The following is a 22,909-nucleotide window of genomic DNA, read 5'->3' as shown; positions in this document are numbered from 1 at the left end:
TTGACCAGTACGTAGTTGTCTCTATTTTTAGCCGTGCACAGTGGTTTGACAATGTTATGCAAAGTAAAAACTTAGTTTGCATGACATTCATTATATTTGCAATGTGCCATTCCCCCCAAGACATAACTGATGTTGGTTTTGGAATTTTACCTTGATATCATCACCACAGACTGTATTCTGTTCTCTTTTGACCGTATAGAGGAAGCTGGGGCCAGTTGTCACACATCTCAATAGCTATAAGGCAAACTGAACACAACACAAATTAAAAACTGTTGGCTATTGGAGAAACATGTAAACACAAAATACCACCCTGGCAGAGAGATTCGTAATAAATAATGTACTCAGGAATAGGTTATTGTCATAAATAACAGGTTGGGGCAAGATGTCACATGATTTATATGTTGTAATTTAGTACAATTTATTACTATTTTATTACAATTTCTGTTGGCTAAAATAATGTGATGTTTGATATGTTTAGTGTATTAGTGTATTTATTTAGTATCAGTTTCTGATATTGACAAGTTACCGATATAGTAGTTGACAATTTGACAATTTGACAACTTGACAATAGCCCATACAATGTTAGGCCCTGCTATCAAGCTCAGCATATCTTATATGAACTAAATATTTTTTCATGGGCAATAGCAGGATGGATTAATAGCTTTTTTTCTATACAGAAATTGATATTTGCCCTGAGAAATTTGCACTAGAGTATAAAGTGTTAACTGTTAAGCTTTGCTCACCCTAAAGTGTACAGTTTTGCAATGCTGTTGAGAATGTTTTTTTTCTTATTGTAAATGTAGAAAGATCAATTGATAAAATAAAAAAGGGTATGATTGTATTGCATTGTGAAGTAGCTGGAGTAGAAGATTTTGTAACAAACTCATGAATGACGCCTTTTTAATGATGAAGTGATTGCATAAGCTATAAATGCAGTGATGTAGTGGTGATATGAGAGGCTGACCTGGGATCAGCAGGTTGAGTGTGGAGTGTCACTTCCTGTAAGTGCAGAGAGAGGCAGTGCTGAGTTAAAGACACACAAACACAGACACATTACAGCAAAATAGCGAGAGGGAAGAGAGAGGCAGATGATCTGAGCTTCACCCGCTTGTCTGATTTTCAAACATTGATCATGAATATATCGTGAAGATCCGACTGAATCTGTAGCTTGGGTGTGTAAAGGAGTCAAAGCGAAACCTTTTTCTTTTCCCGTGGCGAACGGATTTCTCGCCCTATTTATCAGCCCGATACACTTCTAATCATCATTACAGGAGATATTTGAGATATTATTATTATTTACTGTGTATCTGAGGAGAGAGAGGCTTTTGAACATGGGATGTTTGGGCAACAGCAAGACAGAAGATCAGCGCATCGACGAGAAGGCGCAACGAGAAGCGAATAAAAAGATCGAGAAACAGTTACAGAAAGAGAGACAGGCGTATAAAGCCACACACCGTCTGCTCTTATTAGGTAAGACAGGAATCTATAACCGATACATTAATAACATATATGTGTTAACAAACTTCGATTAGAGGTATGGATATATCTTCATCATCATCATCATCATGGATGGATGGATAATTTCTCCATGGCCCTGGAAATACGCATATTTTAGCTATGTACCTTATGTAGCTTATGTCTTTTTTCTATGCTTTTAAGGCGCTGGGGAATCCGGGAAGAGCACGATAGTCAAACAGATGCGGATCCTGCACGTCAACGGCTTTAACGCAGAGTGAGTGTGTGTTTATTTAGCGTTACTTACTGACATTGGGCCTGTACTATGTTTATTATAACGGATGCGGCATTTATGTATGTTGAGGATGTTAAGAGTGTTGACGGGCTTGAAATGTACGCCTCTGCGTCCGGTGCGTTTCAATGGCTGTCGCTAAACCTAGTGAGCTGCCTACCTAGACAGCATTATTGGGCATCATAGGCGTGTGTAGCATTTTGGGCCTCATTTTTGGTCATCATAGCCGCATGCAAATTTTTTCGAGTCTCAAATTTGAGCGCCCACCTATACAACATTTTGGGCTATAGGTGTGCAGCATTTTCAGCATCATTTCTGAACTGCGTACCCAGACAGAATTTTTGGCGCATGCAGTATATTTGAGTCTCGTTTTTGTGTTGTTTACCTAGACAGTATCTTTGGGCCTTATCTCATGGCAGATAAAACACTTAGATAATAACTGGATAGATTGTATATCAGAGTGCTGTGCTGTTATTTCTATGTTCACTATCAGGATGGCCAGAAATGAGGTCACACTGTGTGCAGTATGTGCTGTGTTTAGGCATGTGACTGCTATAGTCACAACTTGGCTGTTGATAAGGCCCAACTTTAAGTAATATTATAGTCACATTAGTAAATTATGGAGAATTATTTTTACACTCCTAAGGTTGAGTTTGTCATTCATTCTTTAATGACAGTTTCCTCATATTGTTTGCCCCTCCTCTGTTCAGGGAAAAGAAGCAAAAAATATTGGATATCCGGAAAAATGTGAAGGACGCTATTGTGGTAAGTAATTAAAATAAATAAATAAATAAATATCTATCTATCGCAGTTGTGTTTTGGTGAATAAAGTGGCTTAATTTATCCCACATTCAGCCTGATTTAACACCTGTTTCCATATTCCAGACAATAGTATCTGCTATGAGTACATTAACGCCCCCTGTGTCAATCGCCAACCCGTCTAATCAGCCTAGAGCTGAGTACATCAAAAGTATAGCTCCACTCTCAGATTTTGACTACACAGAGGTAAGACACTACATTTCAATCTGTTACAGCACTAAAAAAGCTAAAAAAGAAAAGGAGATTTTTGTACTTGATCATAGAAATGTTGGTTCTTGTGTTGATTAGACAGTAGTCTTGTGTAAGCGTGTCATCATGGTTGAAGTGGTGCACAAATTCCCTTTTAAATCCTGTCAATGGTTCAGACACATACTTCATAATATATTCTGTCCAATAGATTCTTAAACATGCTTTGGCTGTGTCTGCTCATGATGCAGATGTCAATGTCATAACTTTGTGGGTCATTTGTTATGGTATTAGGGAAGATCGCATTAACTAGCGCAGTATAATTAAATGTTTGTTAAATGTAACTTCCTTTTTTCAGTTACATGAATTATAATGGTTTCATTTTATGCTATTTGACTTTTAACACTAGTCACAACATGCACACACTTTTTTTATTATGCAGCTAATGAATGTGACAATATTTATATGTGCAAAATACAATAAATAAATATTTAGGACAAACAAACATAAATACTAACAGCCAAGATTTAAGTCCATTCTGATAACTTCTTTAGGTGTATTCACATTCTTATCGATAAATTATTTAATGATTTCTGATCGATAAATGATAGAGAAAAAGCTTCTCAATTTTTTCATTAGAAAGCTATTTAATTTCTGTATTGAAATATCGAAATATCTGAAGTTGTTTGCAGTCATTAATCATGTCCACGTCATGCTCATCCATGTACTTGATGATAAACAACTGTGCAATGGCCAAGGCCGTTTCTTTTAAAGCTTGTAAAATATGAATCTCCCCCTATCTCCATAAGCCTGTTTTTTCAATAGCTTGATAACTTTAATAAATGTCCATTTGAAAGACCGTGTAAATAAATGATCAGCTTTAGTAGATATTATATGTAGAGTGGAATTAGGTATTTAATTAACACATGAATTATAGGGTTAGTTTATTCAAAAATCTGTCATTATTTACTTTCAACATTATGTTGTTCCAAACCTACAAGACTTCTGTTCATCTTTGGAGCACAAATGAAGGTAATTTTAACATTCTCTTATTCTTTTTGTTCATCCATTTAAACTACACACAGACAAATCTTTCACACATTAAAATGTGCAAAAAAACATCCACATGAGTGGAGCCGTTCAGTCTAGTGAGTTTTGTTCTTGTGAGTCAAGCCAGCATGGTTGCCTCTCCAGAAGACTTTTATTAAACCGGTAACACTTTACAAAAAGGTGTCATTTGTTAACATTAGTTAATGTATTAACTAACATGAATAAACAAAGAACAATACATTTATTACACTATTTATTAATCTTTGTTAATGTTATTTAATAAAAATACAGTCATGCATTGTTTGTTCATGTCAGTTCACAGTGCGCGTGTGAAGCTTGTAAACAATGCCATGTAACAATATTCACCTCAGAACAACCATTTGACGTCCATAAATATTAAGACATACATTTTTGGCCACACAGCATGGAGTACGAAAACAGCATTTATTTCATAATATAATTTTAGAGAACATTAATGCATTAAAGTGAATACATATTAACGCTTTGCGTTAGCATTCTGGGCTTTCTCATCTGTACATAGTAGGTTTTATTAATAAGATACTGAATTTGGTTGTTTATTATTACTGCTTGAGGCAATAAACCCTGTTAAGTGTTTTCATTGTAGGAAAATGCTAAGAAGCAGCTCACTGCAGAACCAGTGGGTGGAGCTTGACATCCAGCTCCTCCTTGCTGGACATAATGGGTGGAGCTAGACCAACCACACCCTAACTTTAACCGTGACCTTATTTCTAAACATAACTCCGCCCATTAGATCCATAGAGGTGGAGTTAAGCTACGTCAAGCTCCGCCAATGACTGGATGTCATTTGGCTCTGCAATGAGCACTACTTGAAAATGCTTAACATGCAGTTTTGCATGTTCTGGGCTCATCATCTTGCCTGTATACAGTTTGCATCATTAGTAAGGTGTATACTGAGGTCTTTTAATTTCACTGTGTTAATCCACTGAACCACGTTAAGCATTATCTTTAACCCTAATCCTAACCTTAACATATCTCTTTGCGGAAAACGATTAGTGTTTAACTTTGCGTGTTACGTTCAAATTCTGAGGACCATAAAATGGTCGTCCAGCCATTTCATTAAAAATGCAGTTATATGATGTCCTACCTGCCTGTCAACCTATGTTGACCTACACACAGCCAATAGTGAGAGTTTGGGGCATAGATACTGTAGCAGGTGGAGCCAGAGGGTGTTTAGCCAGTGCGGAAAAAGAAATTTAAATTCCGATACAGAAGTGCAAGCCAAAATTCTTGCCAAAAGACTTGCCATAATACATAGAGACGGACAACTGGTTAAAACAAGGGTAAACATTTGTAGTGTAATATGTTGGACCTTTTATTGAAAGTCGCTGCTTTTGCCTGTTGAGACATGCCTTTAGTTTTGTAGAGCCATAAGAGCTTTGTTTCTGAAGTTTGAGATGGGAAGCATGACATGCCAAAGGGGTATTTTGTAGTTCCGCTAGATGACACGAGTAGCTGCCTACCCTAGCTTTAAGGAAACTAAGCAACAGAGTATATGTTTTCCAGAGATGTAAAATTTGACCTGTGTATCAGTGTGGTAGGGATTAATGTTATAAACCCATTTGTGATAGGAAAAGCTGCTAAGACACACAGTGAAAGTAACCATAAAGACAGTTAATTAAACGTAAGCACAACTTTTTTGACTTTATCGGCTTTTCCACATACTGTATACTGTATACTGTATATGAAGAGTTCAGATGCAAAAGCCTCTAAATCCATCTGACATCTTCTGATTGGGCTAAGGCTGGAATTTAGCTGGAATTTAAGGCTGGAGTTTGAAGTAAAAGTATTTGATGGATGTATACTATGTGTCAGGAGCATTCACTCAGTGTCATTATCTCATTTTTGACTGAGATGGCTTTTAGCTGGTTTTGCATCTGAACTCTTCATATACTGGCCCTGATAATCATAAAATATACTTACTGCTTGGTTCATTCCTGCAAATGAGCTTTTGGGATAAATGACTTGCTCTACCTATTACTTGGGTCTTTGTTAAAGCCTGTTTGCATCACGTGGTGGTGAGCCATTATTTTACTTTTATTACTATTATTTTACTTCCATAGCACTGGTTTTACTTAGCACCACAGGCATATTTTGAAACTCTAAAAAAACAGAGGCAGTCAAATTCAAAAGTGAAACCCCCTGTGCTCTCTCTCTATATATACTCTATAGCAGCTGGCAGCTGTAAGTTTAACTGTTACAAAAACAATGATGTTATTGTGTTGCTACTGAGAAATGTCATGTAGCTTTTTTATTTGTGTACCACTTTATTGAAAAAAAAAAAATTGAAGAAGTTGCTGTGCATGTGTATATTTTCATCTGTGTGCTAGTGTGTGTATGTGCAAAGAGAGAGAGCAGGAAAAAGCTTTCCATAGATAATTAAAGGAAATTTAGTGGGCAAAAATAGAAAACTGTTTGTCATTTTTATCTTATTATGTATCATGTTTGTTTGTTATGTTAGTGTCTTTGTCGGTTTAGGTTTGTTTCCTCTTGTAGGCTGTCAGTACCTTAATATTTGGCAAAGTGATATAGAACTGTAACATGATTGACAGACCTGGAACTGCTTCATAGTTGTGCGTTTATGTGGTATAACTTTCTTTAATTGTTGGTTTTGTGTTCATTACTAAAAAACAGCAGAAAATATGCCTTAATTATTTAACTGAATAATCTGCCTAGTTTTTTTTCAGTAGCTCACTTTTGTATGTTTTGAATCTTATTGTCACCCATGGCTGTTTGAGACTGTTGAGATTACCATTTTAATTCATTTCTGAATGATTTAATGATACAAGCAAATACAAAAGTATTCTGCATGTATGACCTAGTCATATAATGCTATAAAGTGCTTCAAGGCCAAGTTAATTTCTTAAAAGATCTCATGGAATGTAGCATATTTGCATGTAAGAACAGAGGTAAACAGTTTTTTTACAGAATGCTGTGCATAAGGCAAGCTATTGCTGATAAGAAGTTATGTATGATTTCTAAATAGATGCTTCTTTCAGAACCAAAATAGTTTTTGTTTGGTAACTAGTGCTATAGGGGAGATGCCATGAGTGTGCACAGCCACGTGTAAGTTTGTGTGTGTGTGCGTGTGTTTGCTGCTGTTACTTAATTAAAATCTCTCTATTGAGTCACAGAGAGCGGTCGGGCTGTCATGAGTTTTATAAGGCTGATTCGATCAGAGTTCAAAGTGGCAGCCAGCTGACAAAGGACAAACACACAGAACTCTCTTAAACATTATTGCACTTATTTTCTCAGCTGTTTGATGATGATGAAGATGATGGTGATTATGTGATTATACAGATGATAAACATTATAAACACTGTAAACATTGTGTGTTAGTAAAGAGTAAGCCAGTTTAACTCTTAAATTACTGTAAATGTAGCTTGAGTTGCAAATTAAAGTTTTTTTGAGGTGTGATGATGATATGATATGATTCATATAATGGGGTTTATGCATGTGTATGTGTGTATGTATATGTGTTTGGGCCGCAGTGCTGTCTCCATTAATTAGGCTCTTTATGTAATGGTGTATTGATTTTTGTTTGTAAACACACTGACCAAGCGCTAACAGATAAGAGCTGATGGGGCCATCCATCTTTCTGAACCAAAAGAAAACATGCTCAGTGAGGGCAGGGTGAAACGTAGAGGAAGAACTTCTACATCATAAAGAATCTTCACCTGGAAGACTGGCAGTGCTTTGTGTTTGTGATACTTTAATTATGGGTGTAATGGTACACGTATTTGTACACTTTCAGTTTGGTATGAATATGTCCCGAACAAACACAGCAGTAAACCGAGCAAATACAGCAAATTTAAGATTTTTTAAGACCCTTTTTTAAAGACTTGCACACATAAATTAATACCATATGAGCGGGGTAGGGCAATGTCTATGGTAAAATATTAAACTGTAAAATGACTGTAAAAAGCATGATTTACAGTTCAGATACAAGGTTTTACAAAAACAAAAAGTTTTATTAAATGATACACTTCAGCCTTTAAACCATTTTTAAGAAAATTGTCAAAAGTATTAGTTAATATATTAATTTAAACAATTACTATAAAAAATATTATATTAGTTAAATAACATATAAATAAATTTTACTGTTTCAATTTTTACAATGAATTATTTTTTTTTAATAATTATTTTAATGAATTATATGCAGTAATAAACAACATTTAAAGGGGTCATCGGATACTAAGTTCACTTTTACATGTTGTTTGAACATTAATGTGTGTTGGCAGTGTATGTAGCAGTGTATCTACCCTATAATGATAAAAAATCCATACAGTGGTTTTTAATTAATCTGTAAAAATAATATTCCCTTTTTCCCTTTTTGTGGCGTCACACTGACAGAGGCCGCTCCCACGATAGTTGATTGACATGAGCGTTTTACCTCAGATCAGTTGTAACAGTCCGCCCTCTTTGTTTCGATGCCAGAGCAGGGATGTAAGTTAGACAAGAATATCTCCAATTGAGCGACTGAGGTGTTGTGTTGCTGGATGTAATAATGAACATAGTGGTCGTCATTTACTCTGGACATCTGAGCCGCTGAAGATGCAGTAGATTACGTTTGTTTGTGAAGGGAATGCGCCTCCCAATCTACATATATCCGTCTATGTTCGCACGAATCATTCATGATCCAGCTTCACTTACAGCAGAAGTGAGTATAAGGGTTTTTATATGAATCTTTGCGATCGCCTTTCCTAATAATGTACTAGTTAGCAAGTTTAGCGGCTAAATGCGGCTAAAGTAAACAGGCTCCTCTCTCCACAGAGAGAAGAGAGGGGCGGGGCGAGCAGAGCTCATTTGCATTTAAAGCAGCCTCGACCAGAATGAGATGATTTTTGCAGAGCTGATTTTGGCAATGTAAAAAGGATGTTGTTTTACACAACCATGGAGAATTTTTAACCAAAGTATATTATAGACTTTTCATTAAGACCCTAAAGAATCATATCAACTTGTGGAAAATGGGCATCTGATGACCCCTTTAAACAAGAGCTTCACGATTCTGGATAAATTGAGAATTCCAGTTGTTTTTAATAAACTGGAGACCATGATTCTCTCACAATTCTGGAGACAAAAGATTAGAAAACTAAACAAAATAACGTAATTTACTAGTGGTTCTGACAAACTGTTCTTTGCTTAAGTCTTTTAAAAACATATATTCATTTAAACAAAAAAACAAAACAAAAAAAAAAAACAAAAAAAAAAACATTCAATGAAGCAGTCAGTGTCTCACTTCATTAAGATTTGTTTGACTATTGAAATCTCCTAAACGACAGAATTGACAGACAGATGACAGAATTTTTATTTTTGGGTGAACTATTCTTTTAATTGTTATTAAAACAAAACACAAAGAGAAAAATCACTCACTGCTCTTGACTGAAGAACTTTAAAGGGGTCATAGGATGCCCATTTTTCCACAAGTTGATATGATTCTTTAGGGTCTTAATGAAAAGTCTCTAATATACTTTGATTAAAAATTCTCAATGGTTTTGTAAAACAACACACTTTTTACCTTGTCAAAATGAGCTCAGCAAAAATCATCTCATTCTAAGTTGTTCCTTTAAATGCAAATGAGCTCTGCTCACCCCTCCCCTCTCTGTGGAATGACGATCTTGTTTACTTTAGCCGCATTTAGTCGCGTTTAGCCGCTAAACTTCCTAACTACCACCTTATAAGGAAAGGCGATCGCAAAGATTCATTAAAAAATGCTTATACACACTTCTGCTGTAAGTGAAGCTGGATCATGAATGATTCGCACAAACATAGACGGATATATGTAGATCGGGAGGCGCATTCCATTCACAAACAAATGTAATCCACTGCATCTTCAGCTGCTCAGATGTCGGGAGTAAATGACGACCACTATGTTCATTATTACATCCAGCAACACAACACCTCAATCGCTCAATTGGAGATATTCTTGTTTAACTTACATCCCTGCTTTGGCATCGAAACAAGGAAAGTTACTGGACTGTGACAGCTGGTCTGAGGTAAGAGCTCATGTCAATTAACTATCGTGGGAGTGGCCTCTGTCGGTGTGACGGCACACCGACAGGCATCTGAGAACGGCTCAATTTGAAAAAGGGGATATTATTTTTACAGATTAATTAAAAACCACTGCATGGATTTTTATCATTATAGCGTAGATTTGTACATACACTGCCAACACACATTAATGTTCAAACAACATGAAAAAGTGAACTTAGCATCCGATGACCCCTTTAATACAGTCGCTTTAATAAGAATCAATGTACAATTGATGTATATAGTGTAAAAGTATATAGTGTTTCACTTTTTATATTTGTTAATTCAGTTTCTTGAATGCTACTGCTAAATACACCTATACCTGAAAAATAAAGCACTGTTTGTATTCTTTGTTTTTATTTTTTAATAACAAAGACAAAATAAAGACAAAGATTTTTATCTCCGCTCACTTTGGCCTAAATATCTGCTATTCTTTTTTATTTTATACTTTGTTACCTTGAAGTCTTTGTTTTAAAAATAGGGAAATTAGTTTGGCTGTACTGCTTAGACAGTTTGCAAAATAGTAAAACCAACATGACAAAGAATTGTGATAAAATCGTGATATTTCTGAAAAAAATCATGATATGATATTTTTGCCATATTGCCCACCCTTTACTATACATTCATAATATTTTATGTAACTTGTTAGTGATGTCTTATTTGATTATTTAATGCATCTTTAAATAAAACTGGCACAAAAACAAGTTAAGACAGCCACTGTGTAAGTAATTATATTTCAAGAATGAATTGGAGTAATTTTATTTTTTTTATAATTAGATTTATACGTTAATGCACATACTGCCTCATGTACAGTGTTTGCATACAGTTTTTTATTTGGGTGTTGATTATTATCCAAAAATAAATGCAATTGAATTTAATAGTTTGTAACCTTTTGTAATATTTTTAATGTTACAGTAGTGTGCAAATAATAGGGCGACCTATATAATTTACAGCATTAGCTAAAACAGATTTTTTATCCTTAAGTTATTTTTTTTATAATTACATTTATTTAAAGACAGAGCCCCAATTTGTTCTGTAAACTACTGTTTATTAAAAAAGACCCCCCCAAACTCCATGACCACCACTGAACTGAAAACATACCAAACTGTGCTTTCAAAACCCAGGTATGTACTGAACCATAATTTTGTGTACTGTTACATCTCAAACTTTAATACTGTCATACTTTCTACAAAAAAAAAAAAAAAAAAAACAGAGCATGGCAGAAATGAGCTGCTTAATATTCACAGTATTTTCTTTTTACCACCATGTTGGTTTTTAACAAATCTTATCCCTGTAAATCTAGTGGAATCTTGTTAGATCTGTATGTTCTTTATTTGCAAATAGCTGATATCTAAAGTTGCCCTCATGTGCTTCTCGCTTCTCTGAGTGGATTTTTGGAATAAGTGGGTGGAGTTAGAGTGTTTAAGTGGAAGAGAACACTACAGTGTGAATTAATTTTTTCAATCTTTTCTCTAGCTTTTGCTGCTTGTTGTAAGAAGCATTTTTTGAGCAGACATCTAGTAAAACATGCCATTAATGTTATCCCTGCGGAATGCTGTTGTGTTGAGAAATGTACTATTGGAGTTGCTGCAGTAATGCCTTGTAATACCAATGATCCAGCTGGCAAAAAACAGTTATGCTTGTAAATGTAACACTGTTTACATTTTTTTAAATATACTATTAAGTCTCTTCACATCCTGATAGCAATCAGTAATTTATATACAGTCATGATCAGAATTTTTGGTACTCTTGGTAAATACAATCAAAGAAGGCTGTGGAAATATATTTGCATTGTTTATACATTTGATTTTTCATTAAAAAAACTTTAATTGAAGTAAAGGTTATATAAAAAGTGAAAGTGGGCGAAAGTCACATTATGAAATAAATATTTGTCTCTAATATACTATGGCCACAACTACTGATACCCCTAGAAATTCTTACGTGTAAAATATTTTAAAAATTTTGGACGCGAACTCCAAATTCTCTTAATATCTATCACAATGAGAAAAAACAAAAATATATTTATGATGTACAGCTATTGTTGAGCTTCACAAATTAGAAAGTGGATGTAAGAAAAGAGCTAAAGCATTGCAAATTTCCATTTCCACCATCAAGGCAATAATTAAGATGTTCTAATAAACAGAAAACGCTACAGATCTGCCTGGAAGAGGATGTGTCTCTTTATGTCTTAAAGAAAGGCGAGGAGGATAGTTGAGTGACTCTCCAAGGATCACAGTTAAAGAACTGCAGAAAAAGTAAAAAAAAAAAAAAAAAAAAAAAAAAAAAAAAAAATACTTAAAATCATACTAAAAATCATACAATACTTCTGAAAAAATAGGATCATCTTATATTCAGGGTATAGACTTTTACATGTCAGTAATACACCTCGTGCCAAATATGTGTAAAATGAGTGTGCCCCCCAGGACTGAAACAACCCACTACTGTTTATTTGCGCTACTGTATTATGCCGTCTAGCCCAGTGTTTGTCAATTGGTGGGTTGCAAGATGGTTTTGAGTGAGTCGCAGAGTGTGCAGTCAAAGAAACAACTACAAACATTCTATGTTTTTATGATTCAAGACATTTATTTTGAAAGATGTGCTTGAAGGCTGTTGACACTGCTGCCAGACGCAGTTGAAGAGTGCCAGAGAAAAACGCATTGTCCTGATTCAGTATCTGGAGTCAGATAAAATGTTGCTGAGCTATATGCAGTTATTCTAATGTTATTTTCAGAACTTGTTATGAAATAAAGTCTCTCTAACCTCAGAAAAAGAATACTTCCTATCCTTTCAGCCATTATACTGTGCTCATTGTGCACTATTCAACTGCACAGGCTAATATGGCGGTGGTAGTCGCTGTATATACCTTCATTATAAATAAAGCTCAAAAGAAACCAGAAGCATGCAGTGTCATAGTTATGTTGGTAAATTATGAAATCTGCGTAATAATCCATCCCTGGTCAAAGCTGATATGTTCATTTGTATATCAGACCTCAACGAAAAAGAGCAGAAAAAAAGAAGTGCTAATTTTATTCAGAATTGTAGAATAGTCAGTGTCTGAGTGGATGAGTTAGTCAGTACAGGGTCTTGTATCAGGATATTTAGAGTATACTGATAAACACTGGTGCTTTGTGTGCACCTTTTAAAATACAAATAATGGTTAGACAAGTATGTGCCTTATCAGGAATGCTATATGCCTTGGCAATAGAAAGTCTGCTGCTGGTGAAAATTATGTAATGTTGAAAGCTGGTCTATAACACACTCCAGTGCAAAAGTTCAATTATCTATTTTCTCAGCTTATGCTGATGACATTATTGTTTTAACTAAAGATCAAAATTATATAACAGTGTTAAAAAAATATATTAATGATTTTGGTTTTATGTCTTTATTTCTTTTTATCAGGTAAACTGATAAAAAGTAGGTATGTCAATTTACGATCATTCCCATGATTAATTGTTGTTTAAATTAATGATTAATTAACTGATTAATCGTTAACCGTAATACTACAAGATACATCTACTGCACTGACATATAGTCACTGGCATGAGAGGATGTGCAAAATCCACTCAAAATGCTAGCTTCTTCACCTGAATGAAAAGGTTTTATAGTCTACATAAATGGGTAGTAGTAGGATTGTAGATTGAATCAATGTGATTATGATCATTTGAATAAAAAATGAAATGAGGGTGCCGTAGTTACGTTTGTGATAATTTTACTTTTAAGGTTATTGTTGGCTGTTATATATCCTGTCCTGGAGACCGCCAAATGCATGTTTTTAAAATGGTGTCATACATTAAATGTCATACATTTGCTGTTAATTTTCTAAAACAGGTACCCAAACATAACTACGGTGCATAGGGCTGTGCAGGGCAGTGTGACTAACCACTACTACTGGCGGTGGTACAGCAAAACACATTTTTGTACATATTAATGTATTTTTTCTTTCTTTTCCCAAATCCTCACCATTTTACCCTCTATTTTTTACAAGGGGATTATAAACATTTATTTTCTTCCTGCTATTCACTTTTAATCCCTGTTTTTATTGTGGTAAAAAAAAGCGTTGTAGATCATATACCTTTTTAATTGTCAAAACAACAGATGCCATTGTTAGCCTAACTTAATTATTTTATAGAAATATCGTATGCCATTTGTTTCAGTCTCCATCTCTTATCACATTCAATTTTAATGAATGGACCTTTCTCACATCTCGTAGCGGAAGCCGTCATAGTTGGGTAAAATTCGAGAGCAGTGAATGGGACAGTACCACAAATATTTTTTTTGTGCATTCCCATTTGCTCAAATAGCAAAAGAAAAACTCCACAATAGTGTTTTCTCGATGTTCAGTCAAAGGAAAAAAATTGATAGAGACTGATATCAGCAGTCAGAAGCGAGAACAATGTCAAAGTTACTGTCCTTCCCATAGACGCTGCGTTAAAAACACCCTTGCATTAGCATTAACTAGTTTTTTGTAACTTGATGAAAAGGTGAGATAACACTAAGTTATAACTAGTATTATAAATGTATATATTTTTTAAAAATCAAAACATGAAAAACTTTCAAGGATTTATGATTATGATGACCGTTGAAATGCGTCATCACAGTCTCGTGAAAACGGTCCATTCGGATAATCAACCAATTCAGTGCAGGTGGAGTTTTAGATAATGAACTTCACAGACACCATCCCTTCGTGCAGATAAAGGGATATCGTATTTATAACAAATTATAAGTTAAGGCCGTATGATTTCCGTTATGCAGAGGGAATCCTGGTGCAGTCGTGAACATGGAATTTACAGTATAATGAGGATGCCACGTTCTACGTTTTAGGATTCCCTCTGCATAACGGAAATCATACGGCCTTAACTACTAATATAATCAAATATGTCGGATGTGTTACATAAATGGCATCTACCTCTTTAAGCTCTCTCATTCTGCTAATGACAAAGCAAAAAGAAACAGATTTGATAACTTTGCAATTGTAATAACTTGTATTAAAATAATGACAAATAATAAAAAAATAAATTAAAATAATTACATTGAAAGTATTCTTACCCTTCTCTGGGACACTTGAAATTTATCTCAGGAGCATTTGAATGAGTATGATTTGGAAAGGCACACTCCTTTCAATAAAAGGTCTAACAGCTGAAAATGCATATCAGAGCAAAAAACAAACCCCAAGGTCAAAAGAACAGCCTGCAGAGCTCAAAGACAGAATTGTGTCAAGACAAAGATCTGGGGAAGAGTTTAGAAATTCTGCTGCATTAAAGACCTAGAGATGCACGTAGCCTCCATTTCCCTTAATTGAACAAGTTTGGAACAACATGGACTGTTCCTAGAGGTGGCCTCCTGGCCAAACTGAGCAATCGATGGAGAAGGGGCTTGGTTAGAGTGGTGACCAAGAAGCTGATGGTCACTCTAGTTGAGCTCCATGATCATATACGGAGATGGGAGAAGGACATAGGACAGAAGGACAAACATCTGTGCTTTATGGCAAAGTGGCCAGACTCAACCCTCTCCTCAGTCAAGGACACATGAACAACAACAACAACAACAACAAAAAACACCTAAAGGACTTTCAGACTGTAAAAAATAATATTCTCTATGCTGATGAACCTTAGTTTCAGTGGATCTTGAAAGGTGAAGAGGTGAGGAGAAAAGTGGCAGATAATTGCCAGATCCAGATATGGAAAGCTTGTTGCATCATACCAAAAAGATTTGAGGCCGTAAAGGTGCTTCAACTATATACTGAATTAAAGGATACTTATGCAATGTACTTATTTCAGTTTTTCCTTTTTAATAAATGCATTTTTTAATTAAGTTGTCACAAATCTGTTTTTTTTTGCTTTGTCATTAGGTTATGTGGAGTGTAGAGTGATGTGAAAAAAGTCAAGTCACCTTTATTTATATTGTGCTTTTTATAATGCAGATTGTGTCAAAGCAGCTTTGACAGTGTTAAATAGGAAAATATTGTGTCGATGATACAAAAAGACAATAGTAAAGACTCAATTTTCAGTTCATCATTGATTCAGTGACGTCATCGTCCAAGCTCAGTTCAGTTCAAATAGTATCTGTATTTTTGTACTGCTTTAAATTACTTTTAAAGTTTAACATAAGGCAGTTCCATAACTGTGCTGTGGGATTGTCATATGTTGTATCATCATATTCACCTGCTTCTGTGTTTGTTGTCTGTGATACTGTCTGCAGCATTTTGTAAAACAGATTAAGTCTGTGTCACACTGTACAAGTGGGTGTATGTGTGTGTGTGTGAGTCCCAGGGTGTGTCTGTTGCGCTCAGTGGTGACAGTAGAGCTGGGCATCTGGGAGGCTCTGGTGAGCTCAGGCTGCCATTAGCGTGCTCTCTGGAGGGCTGCAAGCACCCCACTTAACTACCTCCTAATGACTCTTTTGGCTTCCTCTCTGACTAATGAAGGTGCAGGTAGAGAATGTCTGTACTAAATGAAAGGCCACTAATAGTCGTTAAGGTTTGTTTTCATGTTTTCCTTTTGTTCACTCTCCCTGAGCGCACTGTCTTGTCACGCTGAATTTTCCGAAGGGATCTCATCCTCTTCGACTGTAAAGAAGTTTGTGCAACAGGAGGAGAATGCTGTCGTTACAAACAGAACTCTCCTGCTTTGTGTTCTTGTGTTTTTCTATGAAGAACACTTTCGCAGAGCCGATTTCTGTGTGTCTGCAATGTTTGTTACACTACATTGTCAGACTGACTGTGTTTACTTCTACTCTTACTCAACGCCACATTAGGGTTCTACAGCTTGTAACAATAGCAGAAACCTTTTTGGTGCTAAATAGAACACTCTTTATAAGGGTCCATAAAGAACCATGCTTAGGAAGAGCTATATAATGTTATAAAGAGCTTTAAATATGAGTTTTTATGAAATATTATGTATTTATTAATATTGTTTTACACCTCCCTCCTTACAATATATTGTAATTTATATCTTAGAGTTTTAGGTCAAAAAATTACAGCATGTTGTGTCAATTAGGTACTTAACTGGGTGGTTATTTTTATTAACAAAATAGTAGCAAAAATGACAATGCTCTTAGCTAAACAGTTTTTAGCTGAAAACATTATTAAATGAAAATTGACATTGAATATAAATAAATAAATGAAGTACAACACAAAACAAACAGAAAATAGATTAAATGAAGACAAAGTTTCAGTTAAATATGTTTACAACCCTGTATGATGACTTTAATTTCATCATTTTAGTGTAACTGAATGGCAGTTTCGGGGTGTGACAGCTTCTAAGTAGAAATACACAGTTGAGTTTAGATTCTTCCATTTAAGTAGAAACAATTATATTTTTTATGTATATTTTTAGGAAGGCAAGGATCTTAAGGATCGGGGCCGATCAAGTGTTTCTTTTAAAGCCGGGCATACACTGTGATTTGCATGCGATTTCATGAAGGTACCAACTCACACTGTACAAGCAGATTGCATGCGATGTAAAGCCAAAGCTCACAATTTACGTGCTCACACTATATGGTCCGATTGTCGAGCACGATTCATGTGCTTACACTATACGTGTAAAATTGGTTACTTGAGTTGCGCAGACGATGAGTGATGCCACTGTGTATATTAGGGATGCAACAATACAGTTAGTCCATGGTTCAATATGTTTTAACCATGGTTTTCGGTTCGGTTCGGTTTTGATAGCTTGCCACATCAGAGTGTTTTTTTGCATCTAATTAACAACAAAATACTTCTGTAAATCTCTGTAAACTGGAAAAAGCGTGGATTATTAAATGTCTGCTTAATATTCTTTTGAGAGAGGTATTATATTTACGCAAAATAGGATGGGTTTCATTCATACTGGACGCCAGAGGGCGCCCTCGAGCAGAAAATTCACATATGTCAGAGAAGTAGCACTGATTACGTTCCGTTCCAGCTTCTCTAATATGGATAAAGGCATAACGTTAAACGTTTTAAATGATGAAATGTAAGGACAATAAATACTCGTCTGCAATAATATATGGTTTATTTGTGTTCTTCAAGCCATCTCGGGTATTTTCATAATGATTTTCATAATGATATTTGTAAGCCATAATCGACATACAGTGCAGAATATATTGTCTGCCTCATTCTATGATAAGAAGCCACATAACACCACATCAGATCACAAAAGGAAGTTATTTCAAACACTCGACTGTGAACTAAAAAATAAGTTACAATGTTCTCTTTTGTTGGACAACAGGTTTAGAAAGGCTTATCATTGCATTTCATTAAAATGGAAGATGCTCTGCGTGTGTTGCTTTTTCAAATACAAGCGGGGGAAGCGTTTCCTCATCTCAGCATGTGAAATCATGGGCACACACAGCAAATTTCGAGAGCAATAAAACAAGGAAATTATTTAAATGCAAAACCGAAAAAAACGCAATTCACAAGCACGTATTGAACCGTGGATGTCGTACCAAGCGGTTTGATATTATATTAAGTATTGTGACATCCCTAGTGTATATGGACGATAGCCAGAGATATCTTTAAAAAAATCAGCAGCTATCGGTGATATAGGGCCCTATGAAATCCATTTTATTTTTTCCCAAATTCCGTTTTATTTTTTTCCAAATTTCGTTTTTTCGTTTTCATTTTTCTGGATTCCGTTTTTTCCCGTTTTCATTTTTTCAACTCCTTTTTAATGGTTGAATTAAATTTTATTAATCAAAGAGCATGTCTAATTAATTAAAATCATGAAACTTATACAATTTCACATCAATTTAATGATGTTTTATTAACAAGGTTCGGGAGGAGCGCGTCAGATACCCAGCCTAATTAACACAACAGGAGCCCACTCAAGTCAATCAACGCTATACATTCAAATACAGCTGACTTACCTCTATCCTTCTGACGGTTTATCAGCATCCCTCCACCACCCCATCTCCTCACTTCGAGTTCTCACTACACCTAGGGGGGGGGTTCTCTGGGTTCGGGCCATTCGCGAGCTCGGAGCCCTTCCCCGGACAGCACCCCAAATACGCATTACTATACTCTGGCTAACTATATGTAAGCGTGAACTCGTGAAATAAAGGTTTAACAAAAATGACATCTTTAGGGCCCTGTGTTTTATTTTTTCTCACCATATGTTTTATTGTTATCAATTCTGTGTTTTGGCATGTCTAATTATTTGAATGCATACTTAATTTATTCAAATTTATTCTTAAAATAGCCTTATGAAAGTTTTTTTTTATACCCTCAGAAATTCTGTGTTGTGTATTTAAAATGTTCTGGTTATCAAATGAAGGCATAAAACATTAATTTCATTTATCTTTTAATTATTGAAAATTTAAGCAAACTTTTTTTTTTTGGCAAACAAAGGGGAATTTACTATTAAAATTAAAACATGGAAGAAATGTTGTGTGATTATACCCTAAAAAATAATGTTTGTTTCATTTTAGTAGTAGTAGTAATAGTAGTAATATTAATCTGGCAAGCGTCACGCACGCTTCGGTGTGTGTAGTAAACAAAACCACTTGTCTGCTCCATTCATTAAAACAGAGACACACAGAACATGCAGGATTCACATTTAAATGGTATTTTTGCGGTGTAATGTTTACAGATACTAGTCTATATTGTGGTTTGATTTAAGTGTAATGACCTACTTTTGATTAATTCATTCAAACTTTGACAAATTCTGTGATATTCCACGTTATTAAGTAAATTCTGTTTTTATGACTGGATTCCGCGATTATGTCCGTGTTTTCTGCATCGCAGAACTTTCTTTAGCTAAATGAATTGACTGGAGTTTAAAACTTTTTCACAGGCATAATGTTTTAAAACTGAAATATTTATAATTTTGTGACGTGTTTGTCTTTAACTTTAATTGCAAAATGATCAACAATAGTTCAGCTTTCCTGTGATAATACCATCATTTTAACAAAAGATTTTTTGTTTTCTTTCTTGCTGCATTAAAGATTAAATGGTTAAAGTTGCGCAAGTGCGACCAAAATTTCTTACATGTCAGAAATTCATCCGACCGTCCGATTGCCTGACAGGAGAGGCTAATCGCTTCTTGTTTCCCCCTGTACACTGCACGAACATGGGACGACAAAGAACGCACGACAAAGCTAAAATTCAGCACGACTGTCGCACAAATCAGAATTCGGCTCAAAATCGGACAGAAATCGCACAGTGTATGCCCGGCTTAACCGATCGGTATTGGCTCTCCTAAGCCCGATCATCATTTTACGTCAGCTGTAATGCCGGCGCCTTTAAATGGGTTTGTCAATTGCCATTAAAAGGAAAAGAAGATGCTCAAATGTGCCTGTTCAGCCACCATTAAAACCAATGTGTGTGCGACTAAAAATGTGTGTGCGAGAACCAGAAATCTGTTCTAGCACGTCGCAGGCGTTTGAGCTTCTGTGTTCAGCATATTTGATGCACACTTTTTTAATGATCTCTCATCCATTTATTGTTTATTTTTATCTGCCGTCAAGACTATCTGAGACATCGCTGTCATAATGTGTTGCTATGGGTTGCATGTTGCTTCGGATTTGACTGATAGATTGGCATTCTGACACTGTAAGCTTTGTGCTTTCTAACCATATGTTGCAATTATTTTGCTTATAGTACATATAAAATACAAGATGTTTATATCAGCAGTCCCATATTCATAACTGTGACCACACAGTCTGTTTACAGTGTCTACCACTGTAACCTACTAATGTCTTCATATAGTGTGTTCATAGAGAGAGAGTGTATCTTATAATATTATATTAAATATATATACATAGATTACTTTTACTCTCTGCACAACTCTGTATACATTGGACTGATTTTAATAACTTTAATGCACTTGAATTGTGCACCAAACACTAGGAATATATATAAGTATCAGATCGGGACTCTGTATTGGCAGATACTCAATATTCATTGACTCGGATCGGATTGGGGGCACAAAAAACCTAATCGGGAAATCCCTAAATAGCTTTAATGGTTTTGTGACTGGGTATGTCTATGCATAAACCCATAAACAATTTAAATATCTCTGTGACTTCTGAAAAAGAGGGCAGAAAAATCATCAACTGAACAGAGCTGGTCATACTTCTGTTAAAAAAACTGAAAAGAGAAAAAATCATGATGGTAGGAAACCAGTTACAGTTTGAAAGATAAAATAGACATTTTAAGAAAGATACCATACCTGTTGAGAATGTGCATAACAGTCTGTGTAGTTGAATGGTTAAGCTCTAAAAAATCAATAATGAGGTGGCTCTGATAGTTATGGTTTAGGAAAAACAAAAAGCTTGAAATAGAGAATCGTGAACTCCAACTCAAACAATTTTGTGATAAAAGGATGTTTCTAAATAGAGCTGTTTGTGTAAAGAACCTGTAATAAACCATTTTTTAGAGTGTAAAGTAAAGGGTAGGTTACTCTGTGGAGTTTAAATCATTCTCAAGATCTAACACACGTGTAAACCATTTCTTTTCTCCATTAATGATCTTACTTTGCAATTTTGGAGCAGATTCTTTCTCTGATGTTGATGTCCTGTCAACCAGGCATTTGCGAGACATCTTAGAGAGTGTGTAGTGTTGGTTATGAGCTGTGATGCGTTTGTTTTGCATCTCTGTATCCATTTGTTTTGCTGTATTGTGATGATTCTGTGATGAACTCTCACCAGGGGCCTAATTATTGTATAGCTGTCTATATCCTCTGAGACAAAGGTGTAAAAAACAAGTATGTTTCCCAGAAACCCCCTCCCCTCATCTTCACTCACTTCAGAGGTGCTGCAGAGAATCGTTTTAATGGTTTGAAATGCCTAAATTAAAATTATAAATATTACTATATATTAATAGATGAGATTATTTGTCTGTCAGTTAAAGGTTGTCTGCTTTTTCTATTTTAAATTTTAAAAAATATATTATTACTATTGTTATTATTATTTTTATTTTATTTATTGATTCTGCTTCAGAGCAGTTTCAAAAATCAAGTGGATCAGAGAGATTAAAGAGAAAAGAAATAGTGAATGAATAAGAGGAGGAGAGATTGGTAGAGCAGATTTCATGCTCATTCATGAGTCATTATAATGTTCATGGTTAACATAGTAGCAAACACATTAGCATCATAGGGGACGTCTGTAAATAATAAATGTGCATTTCTCTTCAGTGATAAAACATATGAGTTTGGATGTAGATAAATGTAGAAATTGAACACCCTGAAAGTGTGCTGTGGTATCTGCTACCAATATGTTAGCAGCAGAACCTTGAAGTCCTGTAAGTTGCGAGGTGGGGCCTCTATGGATCGAACTTGTATGTTCAGCACATCCCACAGATGCTCGATTGGGATGAGATCTGGGGAATGTGGAGGCCAAGTCAACACCTCAAACTCATTGTTGTGCTCCTCAAACCATTCCTAAACCAATTTTTGCTTTGTGGCAGGGCACATTATCCGGCTGAAAGAGGCTATAGCCACCGTTTTCATGAAAGGGTGTACATGGTCTGCAACAATGCTTAGGTAGGTGGTACGTGTCAAAGTAACATCCACATGGATGGCAGGACCCAAGGTTTTCCAGCAGAACATTGCCCAAAGCATCACACTGACTCCACCGGTTTGCTTTCTTCCCATAGTGCATCCCAGTGCCATGTGTTTCCCAGGTTTATGTACTTCTCAGAAAGATACTTAAAATTACATTTAAGTATACTTGACTTATACTTAGAAAAAGTGTAAGCTATACTTGTGCTCCGAGAATACATGTTTTCATTGTTATACAGTATGGGGTGCTATTACACATCTTCTGTACAGAATTTTCAAAACACAAGTGAAGAAGAAACTGAAACAACGGATGCTTCCACTTTTTTTTTTTTTTTAAATATCGATATTCCGTTTTTGAGAATCGATACAGTATCGCCAAACAAAATATCGTGATACTCATGCATATCAATATTTTCTTACACCCCTAATTATCCGACATAAAACAGCACCAAAACTGTGTGACGTCGTGGAATAAAATGTCGACCCATATAGAGGTAATAGTGACTGTCAAGCTTTGGAGTGTTCGACATCGGTGTTTTGATTATAATTCTGAATCCAATGC

General features: G+C 35.4%; 1 protein-coding gene across 1 annotated transcript in view; it reads left to right on the top strand.

Annotated features, from left to right (window-relative positions):
• The first annotated feature begins 1,023 nt into the window (after positions 1–1,023).
• gnal (guanine nucleotide binding protein (G protein), alpha activating activity polypeptide, olfactory type) overlaps positions 1,024–22,909 on the top strand; it is a 153,124-nt gene continuing 131,238 nt past the window's right edge. Inside the window, exons 1-4 of the mRNA XM_051098075.1 lie at positions 1,024–1,470; positions 1,660–1,732; positions 2,458–2,512; positions 2,633–2,752. Of these exons, the coding sequence (XP_050954032.1) occupies positions 1,332–1,470; positions 1,660–1,732; positions 2,458–2,512; positions 2,633–2,752 (387 nt within the window). The 5' untranslated portion in view covers positions 1,024–1,331. The remainder of the gene's footprint in view (positions 1,471–1,659; positions 1,733–2,457; positions 2,513–2,632; positions 2,753–22,909) is intronic.

Source organism: Labeo rohita, chromosome 24 (assembly GCF_022985175.1).
Source record: "Labeo rohita strain BAU-BD-2019 chromosome 24, IGBB_LRoh.1.0, whole genome shotgun sequence".
NCBI classification, from domain to species: Eukaryota; Metazoa; Chordata; class Actinopteri; order Cypriniformes; family Cyprinidae; genus Labeo; species Labeo rohita.
This window is presented reverse-complemented; position numbering and strand designations above follow the sequence as displayed.